The 19,723-nt window shown below is 44.3% G+C and overlaps 1 protein-coding gene across 1 annotated transcript; it reads right to left on the reverse strand.

Annotated features, from left to right (window-relative positions):
- Window positions 1-206: 206 nt before the first annotated feature.
- On the reverse strand, window positions 207-18,407 carry PWP2 (PWP2 small subunit processome component). Its single transcript, XM_033053089.1, has 21 exons — window positions 18,321-18,407; window positions 18,100-18,212; window positions 17,408-17,502; window positions 15,095-15,194; window positions 14,453-14,596; window positions 13,920-14,055; window positions 13,266-13,483; window positions 12,650-12,793; window positions 11,850-11,920; window positions 11,022-11,158; window positions 9,794-9,942; window positions 9,047-9,194; window positions 6,841-6,991; window positions 6,332-6,512; window positions 5,286-5,433; window positions 4,277-4,385; window positions 3,952-4,017; window positions 3,590-3,808; window positions 2,381-2,531; window positions 1,301-1,375; window positions 207-1,152 (listed from the first exon to the last, which is right to left on the reverse strand). The coding sequence occupies exons 1-21, from the start codon at window positions 18,336-18,338 to the stop codon at window positions 993-995; spliced, it is 2,733 nt and encodes a 910-aa protein (XP_032908980.1). The 5' UTR covers window positions 18,339-18,407; the 3' UTR covers window positions 207-992.
- Window positions 18,408-19,723: the final 1,316 nt, after the last annotated feature.

The following is a 19,723-nucleotide window of genomic DNA, read 5'->3' on the forward strand; positions in this document are numbered from 1 at the left end:
GAAAAGTGACCAAAAAACAAATCCAGAAGACCAAAATATGCTGAGGAAATCAATTCTGGATCATTGGTAATATTTGCACATCTTCATTAACAAAGCCCTTTCAGCTTCATGTGGCTTGAAAGTATGACAAGGACAGACCCAGTTCTTTGTATACATTTGTATATATTAGCCAGTTCTCTCATCAATTCACAAGAACAGAGGGAATCAAAAGTTTCAGGTTTTAATGTGTTATTAAACAACATTTTAAAAAAAGACAAGAAAGAGCTTAAAAAAAGACAAGGGCTCTCATCAAAAAAAGAAAAAAACACCAAAAAAACCAACAAGCCATGACATTTGTAACATTCTCTTACAGTTTAAGTTACATTATTGAGTTGGTAATGTCTAAACAAATTTTCACTACAGTATTTCACTAACTCAACACAAGTTGTAAAGCCCTGTAAATTTTCTCCAATAGTTGCTGCTATGGGTCCTCATTTCTCCTCGTTATTGAAATCTCATCATGTTAGGTGGTTGCAGAATTAAGAAAACAATGTTCCAGAAATATGTACACATCAAATCCAAGTAAAACAACATTTAAAACAATAGAGACCTGTACATTTCCAATTAAGAATTTTTTTATATCCTTTTTTAAATTTAGCATACGACAAGCCTGTACTATAAAATTCACAATACTTAATATGCAAGGCATTTTAATAAAGAACAAACTTCTTCCAGTCATACTTCTAACTTCACTAAGAACACTTTTTTGTTTTGTTACTTGAAATCAGAAATTATTTTTAAAAAAATAAATCAGTTAATCACAATGCTGTCAAGTTTACAGCCAGACAATACAGGAAACAGGCAAAGTGCCATCCATGGCATATCCTACATTTCCACCCCACACAACTCCATCACACTGTTAGGAACTGATGCCACTATGAGGGCCACTCATTCTCAGTGAATACCACTGCATAAAATATTATCTGAGGTTTTTTCCCTCTCACAAAGAGTAATTAGGATCTCAAGGTCTCCTTATGAGCTTCTTGCATAAGATAATCACTGTCAGAATCCAATTCTTCTTCACCCCCTGGTGTTTCCTCTGCAGGACGCTTCATGCCCCGCTGCTGCGAAATGGCCAACGCGTATTTGATGTTGTAGATGTTCCACTCACAGCTGTAAAAATAAATAGGAAAACGTTGTTTACCACCTAAAATAAAAACAACTCTAAAAGAAGACTGTCACAAAAGTTTTAAAAGCATGTTGTCACCCCCAAAATCACTGCAGGTTTTTGATTTGAACTTTCAAATGTAGCAATACATACAGTTTTGAAACATTCTGAAAGTGTCGCTGGATGCTCTTCTGAAGGAACTGAATCACAGGGAGCAGCTTCTCTGACCTGGGATGGAGAAAACATGCAATTTGCAGAGCAGTTCATATTTACATATAGAAATCTAGGACTCTTCTATACTCTCAAGATTTTAACAAGCACACAACTTCAATGCCAACTTTTTAAGAAAATCCTAAAGAAACAAAAGCTCTCTGCTTTTGACTCTGCCCACAATGACTACACTCAATATAAATAATATATTGTAAGAAATATTTTTTCTCATGTCCAACTGCATCTTGAACTAATTCTGCTTGCTGCAGCAGTGGCAGTTCCTTTCAGATACTACAAGACTTCCTGAACAAGGAGGAGTTTGTTTTAAATTGTCCTTTTCTACTCTAGCAAAAGGAGAGATTTAGTTCCAACTAAAACATTAATACCCATGTTGAAGCAAGGGAAGAGTTACACCATGCACTGGTCTTTAAATTGCAGATTCTTCTCAGATTACCTCTCACTTAGCCTATTTTAAATTTGTAAATTTGCCTAGTTTTGTTCCTAGAAGACCAAAAATTCCGTATCAGGAGTGGACTGAATATAATCCACAGATCAGACCAGTGCAGTTCTGAATTACTCTGCAGGAAGGAGGGTACTAACCAGCTATAATCACAAGCTAAGTCTATAAAAATACAATCAATACCTGCACATTTACACTTAAGATGTGTAACTTTTAAAACACAGTTGCCAAAATCTCTCTCTCACTCTTGAAACTGTTATGCAGTTACTGTCTAAGCAACTCAAGCAAAGTTTTATCCATTGTATTTGAAAAAAATGTTTCTGCAATATATTTTCACAAATCCAGTAATGTATTCCAATTCTGTCATACACACTTTTCAGAACCTTCTTAGACCTTTAAGATCAAAACTGTACCTTTTATCATTAGCACAGAAGTTGTAAAACTGAAGTGTTCTAATTCTAGACATTATCTAGAATGTCAGTAAATGTTAAGTAAAAGTCTTAAACTAACAGGTTTTTAATTTTAATATCCTTGTCAGCATTTTGACTTTCATGACATCTCACCTTGTTTTCAGCTTCTGTCCATGCAGCATAAGCAACTTATTAGCCCAGATAAGATAGAACTCCAAGTGACAAGAGGTCTCAAATGCAGAGGCCAGGAACTCCAGTAACTTCTCTACATACAGGTCTGGCAGTGATGAGCAGACAACATCAACTGTGCAAAAAGGAAAAAAGCCCATAAACATTCAACAGAGTTGAGTTACTATTTGGAATAACATCAAGAGACCACAGGAAAGCATAAGGGGAAGGAGAAGAAAGTGGCTTTTTGGCAAGTGGTGGGTATACAGTGCTGTATTTCAGGGTACACTACCACAATCTCTCAGGGGACAAATGTTCCTTCTTTGAACCTTCCAAACACTGCTGTATTTAAAAACAAGAAGTTAGCTCCTCTCCAAGTTCTTCCTCCTAGGAGAGAACTCTCCCCAACAGTTCTCCTTCAGAATTTTTACTTCCACCCTTTCCACCTCTTTTCTAAACTACACTTTATTTTTGCTGCTCCTGACTTCACCCAAATTTCTGTATTCAGTGGAACTAGTTATGCACAACAGTCAGGCATGAAGTGATACTTGAAACAACAGCAAAGTCACCTGCCCACACAGGAAATGTCTGAAAGTTGTTAGCAACTGCACAGCCCAAAGAAACACAATTTAGAAGCACCCACAATAATCTCACATACAACTAAATTACCTCATTATAATAAACCACTTTCCAAAATAGCTTTTGCTTGAGAAACAGGCACACAATCATTCTGTTAGCAGTGGATTACAACAGCCTCTCCTCAGTTGTACTCTGGCCTTCCAATCATTTTCTCAGCCCTCCAGCAGATGTTCTGGAGTAACAATGTCTTTTCTGTCAGTCTCCTGATGTGGTGCCACAAGTGCTCAACAGACAAGATTCACCACTTCCCTCAAACTGATGACATCCTTGTTACTGGTTAATGGTCTTCATCACACAGGCACAGTGCTAACAGGTTAAACTTGATGTGGCCCTCCAACAACAGATGCTTCTGAGAAATGACATCCAGAAACTCTGCCTGCACATCTAGGCCTGAACAGATTCCATGCTGAAAAGTCACTAAATGAGCATGAAGTAATTGGTAAAATTGAAACATAAATTAACACTAAAAAGTCTACCTTTACACCTCAACTTATTTTGGCTTGCACATGTCTGTTTACAGCTAGCTCAGCCCAGTTTCATGGCAGATCCACTCACTTTCACTGCTAGGAACAGCCTCTATGACCTCCTGAATTAATTTCTTCTCATTCAGCTTGAAGGCCATGACGATAGCCACAGTGTATTCCTTCTGACTCAGTGTTTTGCGTATATTGCTGGGTGTGACATCAATATCCAGCTCAAAAGGATCAAAAATTAGCCCAGAGTCCAGTGAATAGAGCAGGAGACCCTCTGTGGTGGTGGCTGCCCAGTTTCGTCCTAGAAGAGAAATAACAATATTTAACAACAAAGAGAAGGGCTCTAGAATAGAAACAGAAGATCAGTGATAATCCTCCAGGACTCTTTTTTTGCATGTTTTATATGGAGTAAAAAAAAATCTTAAATGAATTGTTGATACTAACCTGTGGGACAGAATCTCACACAAGTCACCCTTATCTCTGGTTTAAAGTGTCGATAGCTCATGTCACCTAAAAGAGAAATTTAGAAGTGATTTAACATATTCACCACAAGTTCACAGTCTAGTTATAACTCTGACTATCATGTTACCATGAAATAATGTGCAGCATGGTAAAACCTGGCAGAATTAAAGACTGGCTAAGGAAGGCACAGTCCATGTCCAACACATCCTACAGCTTAACTGGTGGGACCAAATTTTGTATTCCTGATGTTAAAAGTGAGGTCAACAAATCAAACCTTAAAAGTAGAAACAAGAGAGCAAAGCCATACCTCTTTTAACTCCAGGAAGAGGGATAGCAACACCCTCATCACCTCCACCCCCTTCATCAATCAGAGCCATGCTGCCAAATTCAGTCATTTTCCTCCGATCTAAGTATTCCTGGAAAAACATGCAAGTTCCAGTCACTGCACTGAATCTCTTCTCTAACAGCAGAGCTCAGTTTAGACTGTGGTTTCACAGTATTATAACTTTGTTCTACTCCAGAGATGCACTGTTGGCTTCCTCAATGCAGCCCTGCTCTTTCTGTCCTGCAGGTTCCCTAACTGCACTGTGCTGATGCAAGGGCTGTGTGGCCAGAACACTGCAAATGAGATTTTAGGGACCTCACAATGTAAGTGAGATTTTAGAAACCTTCCTGGCTCTCATTTCTAAATACCCATCCCCTCCAGGATTCTGTTTCAGCTGGTTCACTTTCTTTCAAGCTCATAAAACCACTGCTAACAAAGGATACTTGGAACCACACTCAGACACAGCCTGACATGAACAATGGAACCATAATCATTCTTCCTGCTAAGGGGATGGTGAAAAGGATTACTGGAATTTTTTTTCCTTCTGATGTTTTTCATCATTCACTTTACTTTTGAAGGAATTTAATTTGGCATTTGGCAATATTCAAAAAGAGAATTTATAAAGGTCAGTGATGTTGTTCTGTGTCCACAAAAAAAAAATCCTTCATTTCTTTGCTAACACAAACTGACACCCAGGGAGTTAGCTTAGTACAAAATGATGGTAATTTAAATTTTCACTTCCATTTTAAATCTAGTGCCAACTAACTTACTATGCTTGAGAGTTCTGCCCATTCAACACAAGCACACTACAAATCTGGCAAGAGTTTCAGGAATTAATTCTGTTCCAAGAGGAGTATTTCCTTCCCCCTCTCTTGCACAAAAATAAATTCTTAAAAAAAACATTCATGAATCACTCTTAATGAGATGTTATACCAAAACAGAAGTTTTGTGGGGGTGAGGAAATGAAAAATAGACTCCTGTGCTCACATACCTCCATTGCATCTAAAGAATGGTTGCATGAAATTTCGAATTTTTTCACAAGAATCTGTTCCTTGACATTATATATACAGACAAATTTTGACAATCCACCTGCCAAAATAGATTGACCATCTGCTGAGTAGCACAGAGTTGTAAAAGATCTGGTAAAGAAAAAGAGAAAGCAGTTTCATTTCACTGTCACATCTGAGCTAAAAGACAAGAGTACAATGTGAAGACTCAGAAAATAACCACTCCATGGAAAAAGTGGAGATCTTCATTCACATGGTATGCACTTCACACACAAATTTACTACAAAGCAGTTGGTGCTTTACTATGAATCACAGATAATTTAGAACTGCAACAGCTTTTTGAAATACTTCCATACTTCTGAATCTGAGACACACCTCAGTGAGTGAGCTCTCAACTACACCATGCACAACATTAAAAACAGTCAGAAGAGCTACAGAAAAACCAATGCCATGCATATTTGAAAGATATGGTTGAGAGCTCACCAGCAAAAAATACTGCTTTTCCCCTAAAAGTTATGGATTTTTTAAAATTTTTTTTTGACTGAAAGCAATATGGGAAAAAAGGGAGGAAGAAGAGAAGAATTTGTGTGCTTCTGAGAGCACACAAATTGAACTTGCTTTTAAACATTACTTCACATGCATAGCAACAGGTAATACACTCCACACTTTAAGTACCTTCTTTAAAAAATGTAATAGTTTCATACTAATAGTTACATACTAATGGTTGTATTGTAGCATTTCTGTAGGAAGGTATCCATTTAAAAACCTAACTTATAACAAATTAACCACTTGGTCTGAAGAGTTAATACCATGTCGGCAACCATAACTGATAAGAACATGTGCTGATCAGTGAGAGAACACAGCCAGCTACAAAAGGGAACCATCTACATATCAGTCTCTTAAATTCCAGCATCAGAATTCTCTGAACAGCAGATGCACTCTGAAATCTTAATGCAGAAAACAAATGGAAAAACAATTCAAAAGTAACCCAGCCTGGCACCCTCTTGTCACTGCAGCCCCCTGCACGTACTTGCCCTTGGCTGCCTGCTTGGCTGTTATTTTATCCAGCTCCTTCCTCCCCATCTGGAGGTCGTGCCTGCCCTCAATGGAGCCAGTCTGCACTGCATTCTCATGATCCCAAAACGTTATCTGGCCATTCAAAGCAGCAACTGCGAGCTCCCTGCCATCAGGACGGAAGGCAACAACAAGAACTGCAAAGAATTTAGTAACAATTGAAAACGCACTCAAATGCCTTTCTAAAATACCCTTATATTTTTCTAAGATCTTAGCTATTAGAAAAAGTTTAACAGTAAAAAGTATAACTGTACATTTTCCCATGTAAATGTTTAGCTAATTATAAAGCCAAGTTAGAACTAAATTATTTATTGCACTGTTAACCAAGTCCAAGAGTGAAATATCTGAACTTCTGATTTTCGTTTCCATGGATCAGTCTCTCTCTATTTGCATGTTCTGTTATTATTAACATATTTTGCATTGTATTTTTATATTTGATAAAAGATGAGAAGTGAAACAAATTACCATCTGAGTTCATTATTAATGTCTCCTTGGTTCTCCAGCTGTCCAACATATCCCATAATTTGACAGTCTTATCCCAAGAGGCACTGGCTAGAACACACTTCATTGGATTAAAGGACAAGCTGCTGATGGGACCCTCATGACCTGCTAAGACCTAAGAAAAGAAGAAAAAAATCACCTGGAATTAGGTGAAAGAAACTGAAATCTGTGTAGCCTGCATTCAGTAAACTCCAGACACAGCCAATAAACCATGCCTGACCTGCCCACATATCCTTGAGATCACTTTTGGACACAGGGCATGACACACACCAGTGATTCTCAACTTTTCATTTTCACAAGTTTTTAAAAAATTCCCTGACATGTTACCACTGTAAATGCACACACTTCAGGAATGGAGTTTGCCATTTTCCTCCCTCCTTTCAAAGCAATCAGACCAGCTGTGAAAAAAAAAAGTCATTGCTCTGAGAATTCAGTATGTCCTGCAGCTGATAACACTTCAGAATAAAAACAAAAATAAAAACTGAGAATAAGAGTAACAGATTTTCATTTCATGGAGCTCCTACTCCTCAAAAAAAATATCAAGGAAAGAAACTGAACTCAAAACTCTGGAGATTCAATCAAGTATATCCTGAGTTACTGAAGTGATCTGTATTCCATGCCTGTGCCAAATTAAATACATGAATTGCTGAGCTCTTCTACTTGTACAAGATGTACAGGAATGCTTAAGAATTGAAAAAATACAGTAGTTTCACGAATACAAGCCGCACGGATTATAAGCCGCACTTCTGGTGCCTCGACAATGTTGCTGTCTTTGTCAATAGATAAGCCGCACCCCGAATATTAGCCGCACTTTCGTTCGTCGCGAGAATCCGTGCGCAGCTTTCACAAATTGGCCAATTAGTAACAGGATCGCGGCATAGCGGGCTTTACTGGCTCGGGGCGGGGCCAGGAAGGCTCGGCCCGCTCATGGTTGCTGACGGGGCCGGCCGGGTGGTGCTGCAGCCGCCGCCGGGCTCACTGGCCCCCCTCTCCCGTCAGCACCGCCTCGCCGCTACGTTTACGTACTCGCCCTGCCGGCGGGCCAGCCACTGCCGCCGCTGGCAGGCATGCCGGCCGCCTCGCCGCTGCGTTGTTTACGTAGTCGCCCTGCCGGCGGGCCAGCCACTGCCGCCGCCGCCGCCGGGCTCGCTGGCCCCCCTCTCCCGTCAGCACCGCCCCGCTGCCGCGTTCCCTAGCCCTGCCGGCGGGCTGCCGCCGCCGCCCGCCCAGCTCGCCGGCCGCACCGCGCCGCGTTCCCTAGCCCTGCCGGCAGGGCTGCCGCCGCCGCCGCCCCCTCCCGTCTGCACCGCCGCCGCGTTTCCTCGCCCTGGCCGGCACTGCAGGCCCCCGCACCGCCGGGCTCCCCCACGCTGCTGGCCCCGATTCTGCTGGGCTTCCCCCGCTGCCAGGCAGCCCCACCCGCCGGCCTTCCTGCTTTTGCCATGCTCCCCTGCACTGCTAGCCCCAGTTCTCCCAGGCTCCCCCGCCCTACTGACCCGGCTCTGCCGCCCCCCTGCCCCGCCCTGCTGGCTCAGGCTCTGCCGCCCGCCCCCCACACTGCAGGCCCCGCCTCTGCCAGGCTTTCCCACCTCTGCCGGGGCCGGCCGGGCTCCAGCTTGTCTTGGGGCTGCCGCGGGCTCTCACTTCCGTGTTGGCAGCTTTTAGAATTTTGTTAATGTATTAGCCGCCCCGGAATATTGGCCGCACTTCCGGGTTTCCACCAAAATTTTGGTCAAATTGGTGCGGCTTGTATTCGTGAAATTACTGTAATTGAAAAATCATGCCTCTGCTCTGCTCCAGCAAAACCCTTTATGAAATCTGTATCAGTCTTAATACAGCAACTACAATTTCTTCAGCATCTGCAGAAAATGTGTGTAAAAGAACATCTCTGAACAAGGAGGGAAAGAGTCTCATGTCCATGTGTTAGCTCATCAATACCGGTGTAACTTCATCACTAGAAAAATCCCATTACTTAAAAATTTAAAAAACTATTTCCCACACAAATCCAGGGTAATATCTGTGCAATAAATTAAAAAAATTGCTGAGAGCAGCATAGTGTAGCTCCAGTTTTTGAATATAAATACAACAAAACACTTCATGTTGTATTGAAACCCCCTGACTAATCCCAAAATTGTTGAGTATCACCACACTCCAGTGTTAAATTACTTACATCCAGCAGCCTCCCACTCTGCATTGACCAGATGAATATTTCAAAGGAATCCTGGGAACCAGCTGCCACAATCTCACCACTGGAGTCCACAGCTAAACTGGAGAACTGACTCGGTCGTGGAGATGTAAAGGTACGGAAATTCCGGTACCTGAAGAGGTGAAAAGAAATGATGAGAACATTTTAGGTAGATTTATGTGTGTTTAACAAGTTTATTTACAAAAGGAGTTCATTTATTTTGTAAAGACTTCTAAGCTATGTACTGTTTGTATAAAATTAGATGTGATGCCTCAGCATGATTGTGAGATTGAAAAGAAGTATGAAAAACTCTGCAGAAATAAGAGACAGAAATGCTCTGAGGAGCTTTCTTCTATTATGTAACATGTCAACTTTTTAGAAATGTGGGCTTGCTTACACACCCAGTTCTGTGCACAGCTGTATTATACTGTGGAAAGTGTTCTTAGGCAAGTGCCTTCTCCCTATTTGAGTAAAGCCAGACAACGATCTCCCTGGATTTTCCCCTTTTCTGAAGAAAGTTCTTCCAGAATTTTCTTCACAGAAACTGGAAGGACTAACAGCATTCCTAATTACTACCTAAATTTAAATCAAAGGCTGAACCAAAAGTCAGTAAGGCAGTGCTGCTCCCCTTCATGAGACTTCAAACAAGCAATCAGCAGTTTGCTGTGTTTTGGGAGGAGTGTGAAAGCTGAGGACTAAATGAGAGACAAAAGCTTTCATGCAGAGAATTACCTGCGCAGATCAAAGGCACGCACTGTTCCATCGAGGGAAGCACTCAGAACAACATAACCAGTGGAAGTGAAAGTGACAGCAGTTACACCACTGTTGTGTTCTGTAAAGGTGACAAAACAAAAGCTGCTGGAAGTGTTCCACACTTTCACCTGCAGGACAGACAATAAAAGACTTCTTAGAATCTCCATTGTCAGTAAAGAGAGAAAACTAGGGTAAGGCAGCAGCAGAGTAAAGAAAAGCCAATTCTCTGAAACAGCACAAGAGACTTTTAATAATAGCAATCAATGGCCCACAGCTTGTCATTAAACCTCTTAAGACACATTTGTAACATAAAAATCTAAGTGGAGATAGACACCAATGAAGTTGACTTTAAAGGAAAGTAACACTTGGTGAGCATCTCCAGCTTCCAAGCTAATACTGTCAAATAAGACAAGTGTCAAATTCAAAACCAGCTCTAAAGCCATCACAGAAGTTAAAATTGAGATTATATTTCAGTTGGGGTTTTGTTTTGTTTTTTTTTCTTGAACAAAAATGTTATGCATTTAGCTTTCTGCAGTTTGAGACTTCTGGGTTTTGGTCAATTTTCATGCTGAATGGCAGAAACCATGAAGTGGCAGATCTTCTTCTGACATTTAAAAGCTTTGATAGGAAATCAGCCACTACTGTTGTCCCATTTATGTGCCAAGACGTTGTGGTAAAACATCTGTACACACAGGTGACAGGTACAGGTGTACCTGTACACACAGCTTATCATTTCACTGCAAGTCTCCCACAAGAAGTTGTTTTTAGTTTTAAATAACAAGCTTCTGGAATGGTACATTTAATCAAAAAAATGCACTTTTATAAATAATGTGAAATTAATTTCATATCAAAAAACAATTATTAAAAGGGCAAGAAGCTGGGTGGTTGAAGTTCATTCATCCCAAAATATCACAGAACCACAAATAAATTAACACTTAATGAACTGGATATTTTTGTGTTTATGGTGACTGGACCTATAATAATTTAAAAACTATCTGCCTGAAAGCATAAGTGATGCAATTTGCAGCCACAAGTAACTACAAAGCAAAACATACATGCTCTAGAGAAAAAAAATCAAAACATTTAAAGAAAGAGAGGATAAAAACTTATGACTTTATAATAAGATATGTACTAGTTACAGTAACAGATTTCTACATAAAATGGGAAGTCAAGCTGGTTCATATTCCAGCAATATTGTCTCACTCACCTTGCCATCCTCCCCTCCAGTTACTATGTACTGTCCATCTGGAGAATATGCCAAGGAAACCATGCTGTTGAAATGGCCCTGCTGCTTCAGCACATAGGACTCACTCTGCCACTCCCACACCAGGAGCTGACCCAGGCCTGGAAGCACAGCAGGATTATTAATTATCAACACAATCACCCTGTAAATGCAAGCCACAAAACACACAGTGGCAAGCAGTGCTATAAAACCCCCAACAGTTAATTTCTGTAAAATAACAGGCTGAATTCTGCATCTTTCAGTCCTAATAAGAGCTTTCTCCTTTTACAGCTTCAAGGCAATTTCCCCAAACTTTCCTCCATGAGCTGTTACCTGGAATAATGTTTTGAATACTACAACAGCAATGGCATCAACCAGCTGATAAATGAGCTGGAAAGAAAAGCAGGGCTGTATATAAAATTCTGGGTTTCATGCAAACCATTATGGACAGGGTGGGAATGCTGAAACACCCAGGCAGGTTTGTAAAATGCCATGGGCAACATTTGGCAAACGAAGAGAGAACAGCCCAGAATGAAAGCAGAATTTAACTACAAGGGATCTGGGCTCTCCCTAACTCTGTTAGAGCTTTCCTAGATAAAATATGTATTTTTTCCTGTATCAGCAAAATATTTTCCTGAATCATCAGAATTTTGTGAGAGATGCATTATTGATATTTGCTTTACTATACCTAGACCCCACAGATATGAGACAGATCTTATTTAACATTTGGAGTCAAAACTAGCAAGATTGGGCCTCATGCCCACCACATTCCTTATTTTACCCATGAATACAGAGTAAGAAAAACTGACAAACCTGAACATCCAAAAGCAATCCAGTCACCAGTGCAGTTGATAGAAATAGAAGCTATCCTTTGGTCTGAAATGCTGAAGTAAGAGAATTAACCAATAAACAAACTTGTGTGATAAAACTTCAACTCTAATACTTATTAATGCTGTTCAAGTAAGTTGTTTGATTGTATTACTGAACTTCTGGATCACTGTAACATCAAAAACCACAAAGATCATTCCTTTGTTCCACTCCAAACCATCAAACCTTCCTTATTCAGAATGAAGGCAGAGCACCCACATCCCAAAGATGTGCTTGCCAACAGAGAGCAGAACTCCCCAAGTTTACGAAAATAAAGCAGGGGGGTTTTTTGTACATGGAAATTGTTTAGTTGGCATTCTACAGCTATGGAAAAGAATCTGATCTGATTTCTCAACTTAAGACACAATTTACAGATAATTTTACATATGCAGAACCTTCCAGCTAATATTTTCTACAAAGAAACTGAAATTATTAAAATGGACAGAGTTAAAGTCTATAGCCAATAACCAGGAACTCCTGAGTAGTTTCCTTATTCAGACCTCACTTTTCCAAAATAAGGAGTGGAATTATAGGGTATTTACTACATAAATTTATAATTTTGCCTTTCCAGAAATTACAGTATTAAATAGATAGTCATGCTTTAATATTTTTGTGCTCTTTTTATTCATCCTTCACAGCTTAACAAGATGTGTTTTCAATTGAACAAACACGAAACCCCCACAAAAAAACCTCTTCCCTTCCCCCACAAAAACCAAACCAAAAATAGTGACCACCCCATACCTCACCTCAAGGAGTGGATCAGATTGAAATCTGGAAGCTCATGGAGGTGAAAGATTCCGGAGGCAAAACCAGTGACTAAAAGGTGTGTTTTCTTGTGATAGGCTGCAGCTGTCAGGTTATTAAAATCTCCCTCTTTATTGAAAAAATACCTGTCACCCAAGAAACAAGAAAAAAGGTGAATATTAAAGAACAGCATGTTGTTACAGCTGCATCTCTAAGCAGCTCACCAAAGAGGCTGATGAGCCACATTTATGTCATCTCCTGAAGTCAGCCAACCCCTTCTGGCAAGAAATCAGAGCCTCAACTCTTAGAGAGGGTACTGTAATAAAGATCCCATTTACACTTTCTGAGTTCCAAACCACAGCACACCACAAGCCAGTACTTCTTACATTGATAAAATTACAGTTGTTATGCTGAAGGTGAAAGGTAGTGCCCATCATATAAGCAAGGTAAGACAGACAGGAGTTCTACCAGAACTACTTAAAATGGGATCTGCAGTAAATTTCTAAATCCTGGATAGTTTTATACTGCTTTGAATAAGTTATAATAGATGAAAAAAAACAGCCCAGTACAATAAATCCCCACTGCAACTTTTATTTTTGATAACTGAAAACCACTTACTTGGCAACACGTGAATATTTAACTTTATTTCTAGTCTCCTGTTCACTTGGATCAGCTTTGCCATGAATTTCTTCACCCTTTGGCTCTTCAAGCAGCTCTTCATCATCTTCTGCTGCCTTTTCCTTTGCTGCATCTTTAGGGGGCATGGGCTTCAAGCCATCCAGCTCAGTGTCACACTGCCACACACACAGAGCTGCGTCCTGGCTAATTGTGTACAGCTAGAATACAAACACACAAATTATTATTGTCCAATGCTCTGTGCTCTGCAAAAATATGAATACAGACTTGCAGAAAAAAAAAGGGTTAGCAAGTGTGCATTCTATTCTCAGAATAGAATCCAAGGTGCTTTGGACTAGGAGTGCTCTTGTCCTGAGAACTGGTGAATTATTTTGCTCGCCCTCAGAAAAATTTTGCAAGGACCAAAGGCAACTTGATTTCCAGTCAGCATTACTACTAAGCTAAATAATTTTTTCATATTTAAAGCTATAATATTTTGGGTGAGCAAATTTAAACACACAATTATGGCAGAGCAATCAAGAGACACTTCTGTAGTTTCTCAATTCTGAGATACTGTCAAAACAGTCACCTACAGATCAGATTCTGCTTCAGCTCCTTTAATATTAAAACTCAAGCATTTTGTGTGATTATACATACATCCAGGCTGTTCTCTTCAAAAAAGCAGGCTACTATGACATCCTTATGGCCTCCAAGAGAGTAGTAGATCAAGTTTGCCCATCGTTCTGCTCCAAACACCCATGTAGACATGTCCTTGCTCCCCACTGCAAAGCACCTGCAAAAGAAAAGGCAGTTCCAGTTGGAACACTGGACTGCAAAACTCCTCACTGGCTGGAGAATGTTCTGAGCTCAAATCCACCAGTCACCAAAACAGAGTTGTAAGCTGAGGGTAGTGACTGCAGCAGAGGTTAAACACATTTAAAAGGTCAACCCCACTCACATTCCTAAGATATGTTCCTTTTATGAATTACTATGCATTTTCAAGCAAGAATACACTGTTGATCCCCAATACATGCATTTTTTATACTTTCTGTTCTGCCTAATTATATATTTTAATTAAAGACAGAATTTTTAAAGCCAGTACAATACTTCAGAGGAAAGAAAATGGGACTGCAATGTGCATTCAAATATCAACATGTGCAGCCAGACAGTGCTTCAGTTTAACAACTCACTTGGAATCATCAGTCCAGTCAATACAAGTTGTTTCATCATATGGGCCATAGTAGGTTTTGTCCAGAACAAATGCATTAAATTCTCTTTTCTTCCCAGGAGCATGGTAGAGGTAAGCAAGATTGTCTTTTGTAACCACAAATTTCCTGGCATAAAAGGAGGAAAAAGACATAATTGCACACAAAGCTGAGAAAGCAAACTGTTCAGTACAGACTGCAATACAATGATACAATACAATAATAGAAAGGTTCCTGAGCTACTGAAACAATAAAAATTGATTGCTTTTGAACAGAAAAGTATTTGGTGATTGATATTACCCCTCACTTCAGCATTATAAAAAAGAAAACCTTCACTGAAGTTGAATAATTAAATTCTTATTCTCCAAGTCTCAAAACAGAAGGAAAAATCTGAACACTCAAAACAGGATATTCTATTTCCAAGGCTTTGCTTTTCTTTTCTACCCCTCTCAACTTTAGAGCTGATCAGCTGAGTCTGAGATTTTGAGCCTTATCAGCTCAAAATCTCCCCTACACTCAGGCATAGGAAACATTCACAGATCGATCAGGGTGTCTTCATAACCACAACTAGTTTATTCTAGGGGCAATTCCTGCTGTTTTGTTCTAAGGCATGCACTCTTTACTTACTTGCCATCAGGGGAAAAGCTGACACTGTGAACTGGCTTGTGAAAATAATACTGATGTATCACACGTTTCCCAATCAAACTCACGAGCAAGGCAGCTCCCTCTGTAAGGGCAGAAAAAAAAGGATCATGAGAATAACTGAGTTCCCAAAGAAATCATAACCCTAGCAAAGATTCCCTTCTTAAAGAGGACAGATGAAAACTTTTCAAGACAGGGTGTTTAATAGTATTAAAATAAAAAAATACAATCCAAATTATGATAAAATACTATCCAAATTCTGTAAAAAAGATATTTTTAAGTTCTGTAAATAAAGATTCCTTCCCCCAAAATTCTAACATACAGTAATTTCACGAATACAAGCCGCACCAATTTGACCAAAATTTTGGTGGAAACCCGGAAGTGCGGCTAATATTCCGGGGCGGCTAATCTATTAACAAAATTCTAAAAGCTGCCAACACGGAAGTGAGAGCCCGCGGCAGCCCCAAGCCAAACTGGAGCCCGGCCGGCCCCGGCAGAGGTGGGAAAGCCTGGCAGAGGCGGGGCCAGCAGTGTGGGGGGGCGGGCGGCAGAGCCTGAGCCAGCAGGGCGGGGCAGGGAGGGCGGCAGAGCCTGAGCCAGCAGGGCGGGGGAGCCCGGGAGAACTGGGGCTAGCAGTGCAGGGGAGCATGGCAGAAGCAGGAAGGCCGGCGGGTGGGGCTGCCTGGCAGCGGGGGAAGCCCAGCATAATCGGGGCCAGCAGCGTGGGGGAGCCCGGCGGTGCGGGGGCCTGCAGTGCCGGCCAGGGCGAGGAAACGCGGCGGCGGTGCAGACGGGAGGGGGCGGCCGGCGAGCCTGGTGGCGGCGGCGGCAGCCCTGCCGGCGGGGCGAGCGAAAGCGGCGCTCGCGAAGCGCCGCCGCCGCTCGCGAAGCGCCGCCGCTCGCGAGCGAAGCGCCGCCGCCGCTCGCGGAAGCGCCGCGGCGAGCGAAGCGCCGCCGCGGCGACCGAGCGCAGCGCCGCCGCGGCGACCGAGCGCAGCGCCGCCGCCGCTCGCGAGCGAAGCGCCGCCGCCGCGGCGACCGAGCGCAGCGCCGCCGCCGCTCGCGGAAGCGCCGCGGCGAGCGAAGCGCCGCCGCCGCTCGCGAGCGAAGCGCCGCCGCGGCGAGCGAGCGAAGCGCCGCCGCGGCGACCGAGCGCAGCGCCGCCGCGGCGACCGAGCGCAGCGCCGCCGCCGCTCGCGAGCGAAGCGCCGCCGCCGCTCGCGAGCGAAGCGCCGCCGCCGCTCGCGAGCGAAGCGCCGCCGCGGCGAGCGAGCGAAGCGCCGCCGCGGCGACCGAGCGCAGCGCCGCCGCCGCTCGCGAGCGAAGCGCCGCCGCGGCGACCGAGCGCAGCGCCGCCGCCGCTCGCGAGCGAAGCGCCGCCGCCGCTCGCGAGCGAAGCGCCGCCGCGGCGACCGAGCGAAGCGCCGCCGCGGCGACCGAGCGCAGCGCCGCCGCCGCTCGCGAGCGAAGCGCCGCCGCGGCGACCGAGCGCAGCGCCGCCGCCGCTCGCGAGCGAAGCGCCGCCGCCGCTCGCGAGCGAAGCGCCGCCGCGGCGACCGAGCGAAGCGCCGCCGCGGCGACCGAGCGCAGCGCCGCCGCCGCTCGCGAGCGAAGCGCCGCCGCGGCGACCGAGCGCAGCGCCGCCGCCGCTCGCGAGCGCAGCGCCGCCGCCGCTCGCGAGCGAAACGCCGCCGCCGCGAGCGAGCGAAGCGCCGTCGCCGCGAGCGAAAGCGCCGCCGCGAGCGAAAGCGCCGGGGGGCGGGCGCGGCGCTCGCGAGGCGCGGCGCAGGGCGAGCGAAAGCGGCAGCGGGGCGAGCGAAAGCGGCAGCGGGGCGGTGCTGACGGGAGAGGGGGGCCAGCGAGCCCGGCGGCGGCGGCAGCACCAGCCGGCCAGCCCCGCCGAGCCGTGGCGCTGAGCTGGGCCACCCGGCCCCGTCGGCAACCATGAGCGGGCCGAGCCTGCCTGGCCCCGCCCCGAGCCAGTAAAGCCCGCTATGCCGCGATCCTGTTACTAATTGGCCAATTTGTGAAAGCTGCGCACGGATTCTCGCGACGAACGAAAGTGCGGCTAATATTCGGGGTGCGGCTTATCTATTGACAAAGACAGCAACATTGTCGAGGCACCGGGGGTGCGGCTTATAATCCGTGCGGCTTGTATTCGTGAAACTACTGTAATTTTTAAAGCAGACCACTTTTAATTTAGTGTTAAGGTTGAACATCTAACAATACAGATTTCCTCCTCTCAAGGCTGCATTTTCACTGTTCTTTTACAAAACAGATATCTCTTTGTGCAAGTACCTTCATCAATTAGAATGGCAAGGCTTCCATCTGGAGAGAGCCCCACACACACAATATTGAGCCGTGTAGCCAAGGGCAATGTCTCACACTTGTTACTGCAATAAAAACACAGAACAGTAAAATGGGAACAATGCAGGAAGAACATCTTTGGTTTAATACCTGTTAAGACAACAGACATAATTTGGATGCAAAACCCCCACAACTTTCTTCAGCTGTCACATTCCCATGAACAACTACTGGGTTGTTCTGTGCAGGGGCTGGAGTTGGACTTGATGCTTCCAGCCCAGGATGGAAGTGATTACTGAAAATAATTCTGCATAAAAGACAGGCACAGGGAGCATCACTCATAACTCCGGCACACAGGAAAGGCTGCTGATGCTCCACTTTTTGTTACATACAAGCCAGAAGCACACAGAGAAACCATACAACTAAACCAAACACAATCTATTTCTTCCTTTTTTTTTTTTTTTTTCCCTCTGAAATACACCTTTACGTAATTCCTCAGCTATTCTCCACATGGAGAACACCGTGACAGGTATCCCACAGGGCAGGCCTCCACCCTTTAACGCTAAAGCAGAATGTTTGCAGGATATTTTGGCAGGCCGAGCATCCCGGGGAGCACCATGGCTTGGGCTCTAGAACCTCCTCAGAGCTTTATTCCCCCCGAAACCCCCAGCCCTCCCCGCTCTCACTTTCTGAGGTCGAAGAGCGAGACCCTGTTGCCCACGGGGCTGAGCAGCGAGTTGCCATCGCGGGTGAAGCTGAGGTTGCCGCGGCGGTACACGGTGCCCAGCAGGCCGGAGAACTGCGGGGGCAGGAAGGGGCGGCGTTAGAGGGGCTGGGGAGCGGGGGGGATGAGGAGGAGATGATGAAGGGATCGGGGGAGATGATGAAGGGATGGCGGGGTGCTCACCCGGTAGGCGAAGCGCATGGCGGCCACACGTGGGGAGCGCGGCCGCGGAACCGCGGCGCTGAGGGGCGGGCGCTGGGCCGGGATCCGCACATCCGGGGCAGGAGCGAGGGGAAGGGAGGGAGGGAAGGAGGAAGGGAGGGACAGAGTGACACAGTGAAGTGACGGCGGCCGAGCTGCTGCTACAGCCTGTCGGTGGCACCGCTCTGTGTCCCCATCCCCAGCACCGCTCCCCAGCACCCGCCAGCAGCCAGGGCAGCTGTGGTTCTTTTTCCTAAATATATCACGGTATTTGTACTTCTTAGTAAATGCCTTGGGGTGACTGCGGGAGCTGGGCATGTTTAGGCTGAATTAGAGGTCTGAGCGATCTCATCTATGCATATAAATATATAAATGTATAAATATATCGCAGAGGATGGTGCCAGACTCTGCGCAGTGGTGCCCAGCATCAGGGTGAAGAGCAATGGCAGGAAAATAAAACACAAGGAGTTTCAACTCAATGTGAGGAAGAATTTCTTTATGTTGAGGGTGGCAGAGCTCTGAACAGCTCCCAGGGAGGGTGTGGTGTCTCCCTGAAGAAATTCCAGACCCACCTGGATGTTCTGTGTCACTGGGCAGGAGGTTGGACTGGGTGATCTCCAGAGCTCCCTCCAACCCTGAATATTCTGTGATTCTGTAATTAGAACAACACAGAATGCCCAGTGTGTAGATGTGGGAGATTTGTTTTAAAACAGTTTAATTGCAGTGGAAAGGATGATGGTGGTCAGTTTGATCCTTTTCAATATGAGTGTAAAAATATCATGAAGAAAATACATAAGGAAAAGAAAGAAAAGGGTAAGAGTAGATAGTGGAAACGTACCCATGGATCTAATGATGACACTTGAGTGTTGTCATTTTTATGTCCCTTGGTCAGAGAGATGGTCACAGTCTCCATCCTTTGGGGATGGGAGCCCACAGAACAAAAAGTTCCTCGGTTTATGTGCAGTCAGATTAGATTTGGAACAGCCACGTTTCGTGCATTAAATCCAGCTCCTTCAGCTGGGTCCTCAGATAATCAATCACAGGTGTTAAAGCAGTGATGCAAAATGTGGACTACATCGAAATTAAGTCAGGATGTTCTTTGATGGTTGATCTTTGTATACTTTCAAGCCTGAATCAGCAAGGAAGGAAATAAACTGGTGGTACAGAGAGCAGCGTCCCTTAGTTCTGGATATCCTGAACTAGTGAGCTCTAAGGATGCAGTAAATCAAGATATGCATTTATGTCTTAGGTGTATGTTGCTAACTTGGCAGAAGACTCAGGTCCAGGTACCCTATAGCTGAACTATCTCCATTATAATACTTAAAGTCAGACCTACAGGGAAAAAAGACCCTGCCCAGGTGAAGATCCCTCCCTGGAGAATGCAC

Source organism: Catharus ustulatus, chromosome 2 (genome assembly GCF_009819885.2).
Source record: "Catharus ustulatus isolate bCatUst1 chromosome 2, bCatUst1.pri.v2, whole genome shotgun sequence".
Classification (NCBI taxonomy): domain Eukaryota; kingdom Metazoa; phylum Chordata; class Aves; order Passeriformes; family Turdidae; genus Catharus; species Catharus ustulatus.